This window comes from Pelodiscus sinensis, chromosome 1 (genome assembly GCF_052426305.1).
Source record: "Pelodiscus sinensis isolate ZL-2025 chromosome 1, ASM5242630v1, whole genome shotgun sequence".
Taxonomy (NCBI): domain Eukaryota; kingdom Metazoa; phylum Chordata; order Testudines; family Trionychidae; genus Pelodiscus; species Pelodiscus sinensis.
In genome coordinates, this window is record NC_143052.1 from 91,840,344 (window position 1) to 91,857,886 (window position 17,543).

The 17,543-nt window shown below is 43.6% G+C and overlaps 1 protein-coding gene across 7 annotated transcripts in view; it reads left to right on the plus strand.

The window, feature by feature from the left end:
• Positions 1–17,543, plus strand: part of MRTFA (myocardin related transcription factor A) — a 160,534-nt gene that overhangs the window by 17,909 nt on the left and 125,082 nt on the right. Inside the window, exon 1 of one of the 7 annotated variants that reach the window (XM_075913270.2) lies at positions 6,303–8,018. The exons of 4 other annotated variants lie outside the window; for them this stretch is intronic. In XM_075913270.2, coding sequence (XP_075769385.1) covers positions 7,973–8,018 — 46 coding nt within the window. In that variant the 5' untranslated portion in view covers positions 6,303–7,972. Of the gene's footprint in view, positions 1–6,302; positions 8,019–8,065; positions 9,028–17,543 lie in introns of those variants that run through there. 2 more of the 7 variants (XM_075913291.2, XM_075913284.2) reach the window with 2 other exon arrangements.

Sequence of the window (17,543 nt, forward strand, 5' to 3'; positions counted from 1 at the left end):
CTGGTGCGCAGCTGCAGCTTTCCCAGGTACCATCCCGAGCTGTCCCTGTTCCCTCCCCCTCCGCCCCCCAATGAGGACCCTGCTCCTGCCCCCACAAGCACATTGCCCCCAGCCCCCACCAGCATCCTGCCTCCTGCCCAAACGCCCACCAACACCTGATCCCTGGCCAGACTTTCCTGCACCCTGCCCAAACCCTGTCCAGCACCTTGCCTCTGCCCCCTCGCCAGATACCTGCCCCCAGCTTGCTCCTGTACACTGTCTTCCATCCAGATTCTGCACCCCCATCCCTATCCCACTCTCTGGCAGCTCTGTCCCGCACACTGGATCCCTCATTTTTGGCAACACCTCAGATTGTAGAGGGGCCCACAAATTCCACTAACCCTGGAACCCAAAGGAGTTAATCTGGCCTGGGGCTAGAGTGCCAGGGGAGTGAGACGTCTCAGTTGGGGCCCCATTAGTGAGGCTTGGGGTTTTTTGGAGGAGTTGGTTTTTTTGCATCTCACTTGTGTGGCCCCAACTGACTTTTTCTGTGGGTCAGTGACCCCTGACTCAAAACAGGTTTTCCCCACTCATAAATAAAGACAATGCTGAAACATTTTGTGTTTGACGAATTTTATTTAAAAATGAAGCCTGGCCAACAAGCCCCCAATTGGGGCCAAGCCCCCTCTGGCCGCTAGGGTTGCCAGACGTCCATTATTGATCTGGACAGTCTGGTATTTTTGCCTCCTGTCCAGTTAAAAAAAAAAAATCAGAAAATACTGGACACCTAAAATGTCCATTATTTTCGCATTTATTTTTTCCCGGCCAAGAGACGAAAATCGTGGGTGCTTACCTGGATCTGCTTAACTCTCCGGGTCTCTTTTTGGCTCAACAACTTTGGTCTCCATCTCCTCCCCCCACTTCCCCCCCCCCCAACAATTTTTTCCCCAGTGTCTTTTTTTTGGTGGTGGGGGTAGTGTGTCGATATTTTTGGTTAAACCATCTGGGAACCCTACTAGCTGCAGCATCATAACACTCCTGCAACACCCCCCCCCCCCCCCCCCGACTCCAAACCTGAGCCTATCATACACTGGAACCCTCTGTCCTGATCCCCTCTCATCCCCAAACTCCTGCACCCCCACATCCTCTGTCTTCTGTCATAACCCTCCTGCACCATCCACACACTGTAAATCTGTGTCTTGAGTCCATCATACTCCCTACCTCCCTGCCCTGAACCCCCTCACACACCCCAACCCAAACTCCTGCACCTCCACATCCACAAGCCTGTGGCTTGCTCAGCGTCCCAGCACTCCCTAGCCTGGAGCCCCCTCCCTGTGCCAGCATCTCTTTCTCTACCTCCTCCTGCACCCAAATTTCCTCCCAGAGCTTGCATCTCTCACCCCTTCGCACACCCAAATCCTTCATTCCCACCCCAGAGCCCGCACCTTCCATTTCAGCCAAGTTAGAGCAAGTAAGGGCTGGGGACAGGAAGTGATAGAGAGGAGAGGGCAGGGTCTCAAGGAAGGGGTGGGGTTTTGGGGAAGAGATGGGGTAGATCTTAGCTTGTCCTGACATTTAAAAAGTGATCTTGGGTATAAAAAGGTTGGAGACCACTGCTCTACAGGTTTGTGTGTTACCATTTCTGATGTCAGACTTGTGTTCATTGATCCTTTGTCATAGAGCCTGTCCAGTTTGGCCAGTATACATAGCAGAGGGGCATTGCTGGCAATTGATGGCATATATCACATTAGATGATGTGCAGTTGTATGAGCCTCTGCTGTGGTGGCTTATGTGGTTAGGTCCTGTGATGGTGTTGCTTGTATCGATGTATGGGCAGAGCTGGCAAGAATTGGATTTCCAAGTTTGTGGATCTTGGGCAGCAGAATACTCCTAGTCAGGGATTTGGGGGTGAGGGTGGAGGTGTTTGTATAGATTTTGTCTTGAGTTGTAGCAGGGAGTTTCATGAGCAGATGGTGTAATTTCTTTTGGTATTTATTTTTTTGGGGTTTATTGCAGGGGTATGTTCCTGGGTGAGTGTGTCTGAGAGTATGGCTGCTGGAAAGAATTTGCTTCAGATTAGGAGGTTATCTGTGGGCAAGGACTGGCCTGTCTCCTGAGGCCTGTGAGAGTGAGGGACTGTTTTCCAGGATAGGTTGTAGATTGTCAATGATGTGCTGGAGGGGTGTAAGCTAGGGGCTGTAGATAATGACTAGGGGTGTTCTGTTTTCCTTGTTGGACCTGTCTTGAAGAAACAGTCCTGGGTACTCATCTGGCTCTGTCAATATGTTTCTTCACTTCTCCAGATGGGTATTTAAGTTTTAAGAATGCCTGATAAAGATCTTGTAGGTGTTTGTCTCTGTGGGATTAGAGCAAGTCTGGCTGTGTTTTAGGGTCTGACTGTAAACAATCAATCATGTGATGTGCCCTGGATGGAAGCTAGAGGCATGTAGATAAGAATAGTGGTCAGTAGGTTTCCAATATAGGGTGGTGGAAATGTGGCTATCATTTAACTGTACTGTAGTTTCAAGGAAGTGGAACTCTTGTGTGTCCTGATGCTGGGGTGGAAACTCTTGATGCTGGGGTGGAAATTGTTGAAAACCCTGTGGAATTCTTCAAGGATTTCCTTCCTGTGGTTCCATATGATGATGTCATCAATGTAGTGCATGTAGAGAAAAGGTGCTAGGGGACAAGAGCTGAGGAAATGTTGTTCGAGTGCAGTCATAAAAATATTGGCATATTGTGGGGCCATGTGGGTGCCTCAAGCAATGCTGCTGACTTGAAGGTATAAATTGTCCCCAAATTGGAAATAATTATGGGTGAGGACAAAGTCACATAGTTCAGCATCTAGGTGCACGGTAGCATCATCTAGGATAGTGTTCCTGACAGCTAGTAGTCCAGCTTCATGTGAGATCTTTCTCTTGTGGGATTGGTAATGGGGATCCTGAGGATCACTGTGATATTCAGTGGTGTGTTAGAAATATTCCTTCAGACGGAGGTGGCGAAAATAGGCTTCAGGTCACTGCAGAACTGAATCATTTGTGCGGGAGTGGTGGGACAGAGCGTCCCAGAGATAGGATGGACTTTTATGCTGGGCTAAGTGTGGTTAGATAGGTTGACAATGTTAGGTGAGTTAAGGGTACCAAAGTTGTGCTACCATGAGGCATGTGGGAGATTAGATAGTTTATTGTACTTTTTTTTTTCTGTTGGGAAGCGAAGTGAGCATTGTAAGTGGCTTATCTAGTTTTTGTAAAGTCCATCCATGAGGAAGTTTGCGTGGAAACTTTTTTTTTTTGAGAGAGTGTCTTTAGTATTGAAAGCTCCTTGATTTTTCATCTGTTTGTTATATAGAATACTGTATTGGTGGTTCCTCAGTTTGTGTGTGGCATAATTTCTCACTGTAGTCTGGGGGGTATATAGATTGTAATGGGTTTTCCAACAAATCATGTTCATACATGTATCTGATAATTCTGTTCTTTACTATAGTTTCAGCCAGTTTACCTCAGGCTGAAATTAGGCTTACTGATATGTAATTACCTCGATTGTCTCTGGAGCAATTGGAGGAGGATTGGGAGTGATACTGGGAATGGGAGAGGAAATAGACTTGGATAAAGGGCTGGGAGAAGGGAGGACACTTACATTGCATGAGAAGCCAAAAAATGGGACTAGGAGCCAATGGGAACAGGTAATATGGGTAGAGACATGGATGACTTAATGCTACTGTGGAGTAGGGAAAAGATAGATTGGCAAATGGGGTAGGGAACTAGTTTCCCACTCCCCATGTAATTAGAGCTTACTGGGTAAGGGAACCAAGATCAACAGCTTGAGAAGTGGAGACTGGGACAGAGTAGATGAGGAATTAATGGTGGGGATACGTAAAGGATAGGGCCACATTGGTGGGGTTGTGGCAAGAGGTCAAGCTTGGGATGGGTAAAAAAGTCTAGCCAACTAGGGAACTCCTCAGTGTGGAATGAAATCCAGAATCCCTGAGTGTCTCCATTCCTCTGCTGGCAGCAAAGATCTGTGAAACCCACTGGCAGCATTCCTATCTCCTGTAGTTCTTGAGTCACATAAAGGATAGCCTACTACTGTTAGCAGTTACTCCAGTAGCTCAAGTGGCAGAAATGTGCGTGGTGGATCTAAATGTTTCAGCCCTGCAAACCAATCGTGTATGTAAAATGACGTTCTTTAGTGTGCTCTTTTAAAAAACTAGGAAGTTACATACACAGCTGTTAAAAGAACATTAATAAGTTTGCAGAGTTAAGCAGTCAAAGGCTACAAAATGAGGTAGTGTTACTCCGTTGTTCATATGCATTATGATATGGTCTTAATTACAGGTTTACATACAGTGTTTTCCATTGGACCCTGGCCTTGGGGCTCAGAATGTTTGCTCAGTTAATTAGCAGCTATTCAATATTTTGATCTCATTGGTCAGTGTGTAGTTCCAGACCTCCTTTACTGCACACTGTTCAAATCTTATTCTGAAGACAGAATTATTAATTTCCTCATAGCTTTTCAGTGGTGCTTATCTTGACAGTAAATCTGTGCTTCACACACTAACACCATCTCACAGGGGTTGTGAAAACAAATGTATATCTATTTTAGAGATGGAGAATTGAGGCTTAGAGATTTAAGATCAAAAGTATCCACTGACTTTGGGTGTCTAGTTTTGAAATGCCTAATAGTGAACTGATTTTGCACAGTGGTTGGCTTAATATAGCATCTTATATGTTCAAAGCACAGCTTCCATTGACTTTCATTGTAGCTGTTACTGCTGAATACTTCAGCAAATTAGACCCCAGAGTCTCAAGTCAGGCATCTGGACAATGAAGAATGTCCGTGAAAAATGTGGTTTAAGTGACTTGCCTGGCATCACACAGGAACTCTGTGGCATGCTGAGTATGTAGTTTTTCAGAGCAGCATTCATCTACTGTAACTGTGAAATTGTCCTTTCTCTTTCTGTGATTTTCTGTCTTCTTTACTACATTCCTTCCAATTTCTGCAATGCAAAAGAGAAGGTCTTATGGTCAACTGCTTCCTTCATTACACAGCTCCAGATTCATCCCCAGAGCACTGTTCTTTCTGTGAACTGAATAAGAGGGGATTCTGTGGAAATAAGAGTGAGATCATGTATCTGTAGCAGGGGTGGGCAATATATTTTAATGGGGGACCATGCCAAGATTTTGGTAAGTAGTAAAGGGCTGCATTTCTATGGAGGCGGTGTGGGGTCTGGGACACAGGTATTTAGGCTTCTAGGCGCAGAAGGGAACTTGAGGTAGGAGACGGGAGTGTAGAAGAGGGTGTGTTTGGGTGAGGGAGGGGGTTGTGATCTGGGCAAGGGTTTGGGGTACAATGTCTGGGAGGCGGTATGGGTGCAGGAGAGGATTCTGGCCTGGAGGAGGGGTGTAATGGGGGTGCAGGTTCTGGGAGAGAGTTATGACCTGGAAGAAGTGGGGTACAGTGTGTTTGGGTGGTGACCTGGGGCAAGAGTGAGTGGTGGTCAGAGGCAGGTAGTTGGATGGAGAAGGAGTGGGGGAAATGCGGTGCCAGAGGCACGTCCTGGCTGGGAGATGCATACCTAGGCAGATCTGGGCCAGCAGCCAGCATGTCCCTCAGGAAGGCTTTCTGCCATCCATGCTCCTGCATGCCACTTGAGTACCTAGCCATGGGGACCATGTGTTACCTAGAGCCCTGGAAGGGGGAGCGGTACTTGACATGTTACCTGCCCTGCAAACAGGCAGCTCCCATTGACCCATTTCCTGCCATTGGGAGCTGCAAGATTGTCCTGGGGATGCAGGCTGTATTTTGCCCACCTCTGGAGTAAGAGCTGCTTTGAGATCATTTTAATTTACTGCATGTGTCTACTGCAGTTCAGTCTGTAGGGGTGGATGTCAATAGCAGTGGGTACCAAAATGCTGCACTGTACCTCCCCCATGTGGATGCTGGCGATGCCAACTACAAGGATGCTATCTTGTATTAGTATAATCCTGTTTGAAGAGAACTGTTTATGTGAAAACTTCAACAACAACAAATAGTCTAATAGCATCTTAAAGACTAACAAAACATGAACTAGGAACCTTTTATTTTGTATCCAAGGGTATGTCTAGACTAAAGGGTTTTTTCAAAAAAAGTGGCCTTTTTTCGGAAAAACTTCCCCTACGTCTAGATTGCTGCCACATTCTTTTGAAAGCAAATCAAAAGAACACAGCAGTTTTTTTCAATCGCAGAAAACCTCATTTTACGAGGAAGAACACCTTTTTTCGAAAGTGCTTTTTTCGAAAAAAGGCACCATGTAATGCAAACTGTGCTTTTTCGAAAGAGCATACAGACTGCCTGGGTGCTCTCTTTCGGGGTGGGGGTGGAGGAGGAGGACTGATTATAGTCTAGATGCTCTTTTTCGAAAGAGGATTTTTCTAAAGTATCTTTTGAAAAAGCCTCTTTTGAAAGAGACTTGCAGTCTAGACATAGCCCAAGTGTCCACATGGGGGAGTGACAGCATGTTACTGTGGTGTATAGTAGAGTTGGACAACATAGACTTGGTTAAAGAGTCAGAATGTAGGAGATGCAAAGGCACCTTTGCAAACCAGGTGTCCTGGAGCTGAGTACAGCTCTGCTAGAGTAGAGACTCTGGCCTAAGCTAAAGAATTTGAAGTCTAAAGGTGAGGCCATGCCTTTGTCTATGTGGTGCCTAATATGTTTTTGATCCGAATATAACAATTAGGCCATCTGCCAGAAACAGTCATGAGAAATGCCACTTGTCATGGGGGGATAATGAAGATGGGAAACAATGGAGAGCTTTTCTTGGGACAGAAGAATTGGACTTAGTTCATTAAGATAATTTAATTAGCAATCTATGAAATTACTTCAGACTCTTGGTTCAGGGACCAAAATTGAAATTTACTTTGGTTTGGAAGCCAGAGTCATGAACTGAGTGAAAATTATCCAGTCTATTATCAGGAATATTCAGTATTCCTCCCTCTTCTTCACTGCCTCCACTTTGGACCATTTACAGTGCATCATCTGAGGGTAGGAATGTTAAAATGTGTGCAGTAAAGTATCTGTGTATCCACTATCAGAGGCCACAGTGCAGGGTGGCAGGCGGTTCCCCAGAGCCAGCTGCCTGCACGTATCGGGCGTCTGTGTGTAAATATGAACATTAACCCATAAGCCCAGGCTCATTGAGTAACCATGTACATGGTTAAAATTTCAAATCCCTAACTGGAGCATGGGAAACCGTTAAACCCTTATTGCTGTTGAAGAAGTAGAAAATTAAAGGGAAGCCATAGTCTAGAATGGTAGAGATTGGAGGCGGGAGGAAGAAAGAACACATTTTAAAAAACCAAGTTTTAACTCTATTTTAAAAAGTTCTAACCCTGGAGTTTTTAGTACCTTGTGTTTAGCAGAAAGCAGGGTGGAGTAGAGGGAACATTACCAACTTCCTTAATTGATTTTTCTTCCTATCTGTAAATATCACCACACATAATGTGGCAGACTTGTGCCGCAAATTGTGGTTTTTTTTAAAGTGGTGTTAGTTCCAAGTTACCAATGTCTCTGTTTATGTTAATGCAAGGTCATCTTGTTCTTGGAATGAAATTGCTTCATCATCAGCTCTTTAGGGAATATGAAGTTCATACGAAATCTCAGCTTCCTTTTTCAAAAGGGAAAAGCTGTCAGTATGCTTTTCTGGGAGTCTCTTCTTCCCTCCCTCATCCCTCAATTTGCAGCATGGGGTGGAGCTTATTGTTGCAAACCAAACATCTTAAGTTCCAGCTTGAGTATTCATTTTCCTCCTACCAGTTAATTGATTTTTGGGCTGTCCCAACTTGTCTGTAGAGTGAATAAGCCAAGAACTGTGCAGGGAAAAGGACTGAGTTCTCTGTCACTAGAGTTGACAGCATTCAAAGGTGTGTGCTTTGTGGAACTTTTGGACAAGTCTGAATTCAAGATTCCGGTGTCTTTTCTTAAATGCATTGTTGCTGTTGAGAAGGGGACCAACATGACTCTACTAGAACCAGAGAAGCTGATGATGGCAGTCCAATCAGGTAATACTCTAGCAATATTCAATAGGATATGTTTTATATGCCAGGCAGTTAGTTACAGTGTGTGAAGAAGGTGCATAAAACAGGCCTAGAGACAGAAATGTGATGACTTCATGTGCAATTGAAGATGGTGCAAACAGAATGTTATATTTTGAGTGGTTTGAGATTTTAATATGAAGAAACTAAGATTTTGAAAACACTTAAAAGTTTAAAGCAGAGCTCACTCTCAACACACTATATAAATCACCTCCATGAGGGGAGTAGCTAACAGTGCTGGGAGCATGACTCCCAGTGCTGTACCCTGGTTCACACTGGCACTTAATAGCTCTGTAGCTTGCAGGGGGAGAGGGTGCATACCCCTAAGCCAAAAAGTTAGTGCTGTAAAGTGTGCACTTAGCTGAATATCTTTCATTCCTCTTCTCCCACCCCATATTTCAATAAATTAAGGTCTTTGGCTCTTGAGAATCAGCAAATACCTACCAAGCTTAGGGCTGTGTAGTAAAGAGACTCCATTTGAGCCAAGCCCACCTATTCTGTTTAACTGTTAGCTGATTGTTTAATTCAGTTAGTTTTTACTTGGTTTTAATGTCTGATCCAGAAATACTGTTGATACTTCTTGGGAAACTTTGAATTACGTTGTTTTGAAAAAAATTCTATTTCTGTCTTCCACCTCTCCTCACCTTTCCTTTATTGCTTACATAGGATCTCTAGTTTCCCTAAGAGTTAATGTATTTTTGTAGCTTTTTTGCCAAGATGATGTCATCTTCCTCTTGTGATATCACAGTCGGCTGCTAGAAATGTTTGAGATGTTGTACAGAATTGTGACTCCAGGGACGAGGATTAGTCAAGATAGATGAGACTTGATACCTGTCCATAAAAATATGATGCCCTTCCATAACTTTCTTCGAGGATCTCGAAATACTTTGCAAATATGAAGTCTCCCAAAATGCCTGTCAGGTAAAGTTCCTTCACTTTATAGATGGAGAAACTGTCACAGAGATAGTGACCTTAGGTAGGTGATTTACTGAATCCATGGAAATTATCAACAGTCTAGAAGTCTTGATTTACAGTATTTTTTTAGCAGTGCTCCTAATAAAGGAGGGAAGAGATAATTTAAAAAACCTGTCTTCTAACTATGTTTTGTAAAACTACTTTCTCCACCTTCTGGTGGGGCAGTGACTCTGAATGTATCTTTCATTATTCTTTTTTTCTTTTGTTACAAAGCAATTTCTAAAAGTTTGTTTTTTAAATAGCTCATATTGCTTAAGTTTTCTATCATAGTTTGCTCTCTCCCTGGTTTTTTAGTTTCTCTAAAGAGTAAGTGATATTGAGCGATCTTCCTTTATCCGACGGCCTTCTCCCAAAGCAGGAAGAATTTTTCAGTTCTGGCACAGGTGTGCTTTCCCCCTCAGCAAGGGGATTTGATTCTACAGCTGTGGTGTCCAACCAGTTCTGAAGCAGTAACCGCCATAGTGACTATTGCTATAGTAAACTAGTCACACTCAACTGGCCAAATAGCCACATGTGGCTAGTGTGTTGGATACCACAGTTCTACAGCATGTCTCCGTGAGGTGGAGAGAAGAAAGCAGGAACCTGGAACCTGTAGGAGTAGGGGCATGGTGAAATTATGATAGCTGTTTTATGGGAGGTACTTGCAGCTATCCTTAAATGCACAAAAGTTGCCTTAGGTCCTATACTTGTCTGGCCATTCCCATGATATGCTTGTAATGTTACCCTCTTGTCAGTATTTAAGTCCTAGTAATATGCTTGGTTCTATACAAGACACACACAGCAAGAGAACAAGACCAGTTCTGGCACTGCACAAAAATAAAGTTTTAAATCAAGCTAGATAACTTGATGTAAAACCTTACTGGAGAGAAGACACTTTAATTTCACCTTAGCTAACTACACTAGTGAAAAATACCTGTACCTTGTTTTTACTAGGATTTAGTATTTTTTATAGTTAAAACAAACGGCCATAATAACTAGATGCCTATGTGTGAATCCATAGAATAAAGCAAAGCTTCCTAAAATTAGGAAAGTTCCCTTGGGTGCAGATGAAATGTGGCTTTTTTCCCCAAAACTTTGACAGTGACTCTTCTCTTTACTGGGAATTATGGGATTCCTCTGGGATTTTGTTTGTTCCTTCATCTAAAGCAGGGCAACCTATGGCTCGCAAGCCAAATATGACTTGCAAGGGAACCAAATATTTCTCTTTTGGCAGACTGTCGGGTGGCTGCTGGAGCTAAAGCCGGTCTGCAGTGCAGCTAGCTGCTCCTGGGACTGGTGCCTGGGTTCTAGCTCCGGGTCTAGCTCTTGTGCCACAGGGTCAGTGGATGCCAGGCTGGATGGTGGACGGCTGCTGGAGCTGAAGCTGGGCTTGCTGTGGCCCTGGCTTCAGTCCTGGCACATGGAGCAGTGGCCCAGCACGTGGCCCTGCCCTGGGAGCAGTGGGTAGTGTCCAGAAGGCCCTGGCCCTAGCTTCAGCTCTTCCCCAGAACATGAGGGGGAGCCACGAACTCCTGCCCCTCCAGGACATGCCAGGAGCTGCAAATTGTGGCCTGGCAGACAGCTCCCCAGCCTCCAGGACAAATTGGGGGGCTATCAACTATGGCCTGGCATTCTCCCCACCTCCAAGTGATGCTGGGGAGTGGGGCGCAGTAGCTACCTCCCAACCTCAGAAGAGACAGAGTGGTCAACTGGGAGCTACAGCCCACTATCCCCCTGCCCCAGGACACACCAGGAGAGGGCCAGAAACTACTGCCCCCCTGAGGAGATGCTGGGTGTGTTCAGAAACTGTCCCCTTATCCCTCGGAGCAGCACCATCTTTGCTACAGCGGACAGCCCTGGTAAGCCCTCTCAGCCCCCAGCCCTGAGCCCCTTCCCCTGATTTCTACACCCTCTCTGCACTAAGCCCTACCACATATTTGGCCCCCCTACTCTGCACCCCAACTTCCTGCTCTCAGCCCCCATACCTTCCAACCCCCTGCTCACTCCTGCCTCAGCCCCCCAGCCACTGCCCTGACTCCTGCACCCACATCCCCTGCCCTAGCCCCCAAGTCTTGTCCTGACTCCTGCAGCCCCCCCCCCCACCTTGAGGCCCCCCCCCAAATCCCTCCCCTGACTTCTGCATTCTTATATGGCTCTTTGTTGACCATGTGTTCTGAATTTTGATGTAATTTGGGTTGAAAAGATTGCCAACACCTGATCTGAAGAGTGCTTGGATATGACATAAACCAGATGGCTGGGTCACCTGGAAGCATCATGCAGTGATGAGGCAATTCCTTGGTATTCTTAACCTGTGTGGTATAAGAGATATAAACTGATCACCACTCGGTCTGAAATGACAGACCTCCTTTGGCCAGGTCAACCACTGCTTTAAAATGTTAAGCAGGAAAAAGGGGAGTGGGATGAGTTCATACAAACAAGGATAGTAGAAGTGAGCCTGAGAAATGAGTAAAGGATGAAAGGTTCAGGTGGATAGAGTTGAGGGAATGAATGTCAGTGCTTACTGTAGTGTGGCCCTCTCTAAAGCCTTAGGCCTAAGGTTAGATGCAAAAGAGAGACTACAATGAAATGTCTGAGTGTCACAACATTAATAAAATCTGGAGGGATGTGAAGATTAAGGCATTATTTATGCTGCCAAGTTTTTAGTTTTCAGCTGCAAAATAAAACCACCTTTATGAAGCTCTGTCTTTTATGCAAAAGTTTTGTTGTCAAAGGGCCCATGTAGACACCCTACTTGATTTTTTTTTAATTGTTGTAATTGATTTTTGGAAGCTGTGCTCCACAGTGCCTGTCATGATCAGTCTGATCAGCAGTTTTAACTCTGTTGTCTTGCAGCCAGGTAACCAACCCTCTGCCCTTAAACTTTTAAACCCCTGGAAATTTTTAAAATTCCGCTTCCTGTTTGCTTGGTGTGAAGAGCTCACTTTGCCTCTTTCCAGCTGACCGTGGCAGCTCCACATAGCAAATGCTTTCCTGCTTGGACCACTGTGAATATGCTGGATCTGTGAAGAGGAGGCTGTGCAGTCCCAGCTATAGGAATTTCAATCTTTATGGAAAGGTAGCACAAAAAGGGCTCTGATCAGGATGCGCTGCAGTGCAGAGAAAAGATTAAGGAGTTGAGGCACACATCAGAAGGCAAGGGAGACAAACTGTCACTCCTGTGCTGTGTCCAGACTTGCCGTTTTTTATAGAGTTGTATGCTGTCCTCTGCTGTGACCACATCTCTACTGCCAAAAGTGTTATGGATATTTTGATGGTGCTAAATCCAGCAGAAAGTGGGCCTAGCTTGGAGGACAAATTCATTGACAAAGAGGATGCGGCATGTGACAGTGTGGTGCAAACAGCAGGGTCGCCTAGTAGTTGATCCAGTCAGGATTGTTCGCCGTTCCAGAGATGTCTCAGCAATTGCAATCCTGAGAGCAAGAAGCAGGAGAGGAGATTCTTGGTAAGTGGTTTCCCTTTGAAATGTGGAGGTGGGTTTGAGGGCTTAGATATGGCTATGTTTCTGTGTGTTGGGTTCTTCCCTGTGGTGGAACAGGCTGATGCACACAGAGATTTCACAGGAATTCTCCAGAGAATGCTAGGAAGCTTTACTGCAGGTATTCTGCAATCCTCTGCTGAAGATTCCTTGGCAGACCTGCTTTGCTCTTTCCCACATTGAAAGAAACTTTCCCGTGCCATTCTTCAATCATTTGTTTAGGGATTCAAGCAGCATAGGGACCAAGTAGAAGTCACAAGCATGTAATAGATGCAACCTTACTCTGCTTACCCTCAGGAGTAAGATCTGGTACAATGATATCTACCTGTGGAAAAGGGTGGGAATTTCCAATATTGTCCCTGTTTGACTGTACCATGACTTTCATATTGGCTAGCTCCCTAAACAAGGCTTCTCACCCTGGAGTAAACTTAACCAGGCCTCCGGTGTTCGCTGGCATATATATTTGTCAAGGGTCAATGAGTGATTTGTATGTTACTAGAGGGATATTTTTCTGTATTGTTGTGTGTGTACTTATGTGTATTGTTCATTATGCTTCTGCAGATGTGACCTTGAGGCACCCTCTACACAATGATGGAGTGCCAGTACCAATAAGAAAGTGCCTGGGATGGAGCAAGAAAGACTTGTTCCTGGAGGTGATTCAATGCTCAGTTGCTGAAAACAGGGAACACAGACACTGAAAGGAAATTGAAGGCAAGACAGACAAAGAAATTGAGGCCTACATTAGGGATGCAAAGGAGAAAATGATTAAAGATATGGAGAAGCAAATAGAGATTTATAGTGTCTTATAACACCCAAGATTCAGCAGATTTGTGCCCGCTTTCCCCTTCAGCACATTCAGAACTCCCTCCCCATACTTCACCTCCAAGTTCCTTTCTTCTCTATGGGACTTCTCTCTATCCTTTTTGTTCCATTTGCCTGGACGTCTTTGGGACTTAAGTACATCTCTTGAAATTCAGCCCTCTGCCTTGGTACCTCCTCTTCCTTTAAATATATATGTGTGTGTGTGTATAATTTGTTGTCGTTTTTGTGCAATAAAAGCAACATTTTAAAATAAATCATTATTTCTCTCCAGCAAATTGTGATAGCAGATGACGGTGGTGGTGTTGAATTTTTGAGATGACCATACTAGACATGGTTGCAACCACTATTACAATTGCAACAAATACAAAGTGGGCCAAATAAGTTGTCTATGAAGAGCTTGTAATTCACTGTAATTCTGTTTGTTCTGCTTGTATGCATGTATCATTTTTGTATTTGAAGTTATGAGACTTGGCTTAGTACTTGGATTTCAAATGTTTGCTTCTGACTGACAGATCAGTTGTTGTGGTCCACCTATTGTGAAAGGATTGCTAGTCAAGTGAATAAAAGTACTTGGTTGACAACTTTGCTGTGAACGTTCAGACCAGCATGCAAGGGATGGCTGTTTGCTAAATAAGGACCGAGTCATGCATGGGGACATGCTTTCATACAGCAAGACCAATACAATTCCCTCTACATAGGCAAGCATATAAAAAGGACCCTGAGAGCACCTCCATTTTGTCTTTATTCCAGTTCATCATTTCTGAAGCATCTTTGCTATGAATTGAGCCTGATGTTCCATCCTAACAGAGGATGTATTCCAGAGACTTACAAAACAGCAGACTATTCCACCTCTGCTACAATTCTGCACCAAGAACTTTGCAATTGGTGTACGTAACTTGATTCCTTTAACGATTTTCCTCTCATCAATTCCTTTCCTTTTATTAATAAACCTTTAGATTTTAGATGCTAAAGAATTGGCACAGTGTGGTCTTTTGGGTAAGATCTGAGGCATAAATTGATCTGGGAATGTCTGGTCCTTTAGAACTGGAAGAACCTGTTTGGATTTTGTGAAGCTGGTTTTAATAACCTCTCATCTGTATAAGGAGTGGTACTGGTGGTGAAAAAGGAAAGCTGGAGTGTCTAAGGGTTTTGCTTGTATGACTTGTTTCAGGCCAGTGTAGTGAACAGAAGTGCTCTTTTTGTGACTGATTTGGTGTGCCTTATAATGAAGGACCCCAATCTTGGGCTAAGTAGCCTTGTCTGTAAAACAACTTGTCCTCTCAGCGGTGCCCCCAAGGAATCACCTATATTATGATGAGAGCAACAGATAAACAAGCATTTAAATAATTTGCTCACATAGAATTCTAGGCCACAAAAATCTCAAATGCTTCCTTGCAAAACTCTGATTTCATTAATCACTGTAGTCCAGAGCCTAGCAACATTAATTATTTGCTCTTATGTTCAAAATGGTATTTCAAATCCTTCATGATTCGAATAGTCCCCTTTTGTGGCCCTCTAAAGCATTCGTGGCTGTCTCTCGAAATCACCTGCCAAGTGTTATGTCTCAGCAGTCCACCCCTCAGCAAACTTATTTCCCCTACATTCACAGATATTGTGCAATGTGCAACACACAGCAACGACCATGGGAATATTATCATCATTGAGGTCAAATCTGCCATAAAGGCATTGCTAGTGTACCTTTAATCTGCCAAATGCACATTCTACTGTCACCCTGCACCTACTCAACCTACGGTTGAACCACTCCTTACTGCTATCCAAGTTTCTTGAGTAAGGCTGTATCTAAACTACATCCCTTTTTTGGTAAAGGCATGTGAATTAGGGACGTCGATATTGCAAATGAAGCTGGAATTTAAATATTTCATGCTTCATTTGCATAATGAAATGGGGCTTAGACAGGAATCTTTTGACAATAAACCTTTTTTGAAAGATCCTGTAAATCTCATTTTTTGAGAAGTACGGGGTCTTATGAAAAAGGGTTTTATTTTCGAAAGTTTCCTGTCTAAACTGCTGTTTTTTTTCTCAAAGCCCCGTTTCGGAAAAAAGCGGTAGCTTCCATTATGCAAATGAAGTGTGGGATATTTAAATTCCAACTTCATTTGCAATATCGACGTGCCCAATTTACATCCCTTTACCGAAAAAGGGATGTAGTTTAGACACAGTCTCAGTTTGAGCCATGGAATTAATGGGTTGGCAAAGTCTCCCAGGATCACTATAGGCATTTTAATATCCCAGACTAAGTGTGGACGTGGTATGCTGATAGAGGGAGAATATGGAACAACAAATTTATTGAACTTTTTTTGATCACTGACCAAACTTTTGGTGAAAAACTGTGAGGGTAGGCATCACCTAAGTAAAAAAGATAGATAGAATAATGGGAATATATTATGAGCCTTGAGATCAGAGGGATGATAATCCAATGCTAAAAGAGACCAGAAAGGTGCCAGGAGGCATAAACTACCCAAATATGAATTGGTCTTGATTCTATAAATTGTTGCTTGGAAAAAAACAATGTTCTGGAGCATTTATATCATCTGCAAAGTTTGCCACCTCACTGTACCCCTCTTTCCCCAAATATTGAATAGCACTGGTCCTAATACAGAGTTGGGGGTACTACTATTTATCTTTCTCCATTTTGAAAACTGACCATTTGTTTGTCCTCTTGTTGCCTTTTAACCAATTACTGTTCCATGAGAGGACCTTCCTCCTTATCACCTGATTGCTTATTTTGCCTAAGCCTTTGGAGATGCACCCTCTTACTGCTTTCTGAAAGTCCAAATGCATTATAACTATTGAATCACCCTTATCCACATTTGCTCATCCTGTCAAAAAATTTTAATAGAGTGGTTAGGCATGAGTTCCCTTTACTCCCTTTCATGTTGACTCTTTCCCAACAAATCATATTCATCTATGTGTCTCATAATGCTGTTCTTTTCTATAATTTCAACCAATTTATCTGGTGCTGAAGTTAGGCTTACCAACCTGCAGTTGCATCACCTGTGGAGATCTTTTAAAAGGCTGATATCACATTAGCTACCCTACCATTATCTGACACAAAATGATTTTAAATTTCAGGTTACAGACCACTTAGTATTTCTGCCATTTCATATTTGAGTGCCTTCAGGACTCTTGGGTGAATACCATCTGCTCCTAGTGACTTATTAGGCAATTGAATTTGGTCTGTTAGTGATGTTAGGGTTACCATTGTTGTCTTAGCTCATGTCTGTCCCTGCTTGCAAGCTTGTTAAAATATAAATACCCAGTGGATTGATAATTTATAATCTCCTGGGTTGCATAGAATATGTCTGCTGCAATTAGACACCTGCAGCTGGCCCATGTTTGCTGACTCAGCTAAGGTCCCAGCTCTGGCACCTCGCATTGCTGGGTCCTAGCACCTGGGTTGCAGCCTGAGCCTGAACATCTACACTGCAGTTAAACGGCCCATTAGCCGAAGCCTGAGTCAGCTGGCATGGGCCAGCCACAAATTTTTAATGTCACCATAGACATGGATATAGTATGTCCTGTCAGTCTGGTTTACAAAACCAGACAATCCCATAAAAATGTGACACTGTCGAGCAAATATGGTTGGGCAGCAAGTCTTATGGTCAGTGTTCCCTTCTACTGGTTACTTTTGGCAGTTTCTCCTGCTTAATAGTGAGATGTTTCGTGTAAGGCAGGGGTGTCCAAACTTTTTTCAAAGAGGGCCAGATTTGATGAAGTGAACATGCGTGAGGGCCAACCATTTTGCCTGACATTCTTTGAACCATTAAAATTAAATGCAAATTAACTATTTTATGCAAAGTTTATTGCAAACGGCATACTTTTCATTTTGTCACATGGATGACAAATCTAAACAGGTGTTAAATCACTCTGCCTTTCATATCTGAAGGCCAGATGGAAAAAAAAATCCAGGAAGCTGAAATATATGTCAGGAACATTGTAAAGCACATTACATATTATTGGTAATAAAGGTTGTCTGTCAACTTTTAAGTTCAAAAACTATGAACAGGAACATAACACCAAGTATACATGTTGTGTCCAAATATATTTATAACTGATGTAGACCAACTGACATTAACTGAGATTTTACAATGTATTCATCTCAATACATATGGATTCGTTGGGGGCCATAAAAGATAGATATTGCCAAATTACCTGTGGGGCCGTATTAAACCGGAACACGGGCCGCAATTGGATTTTGG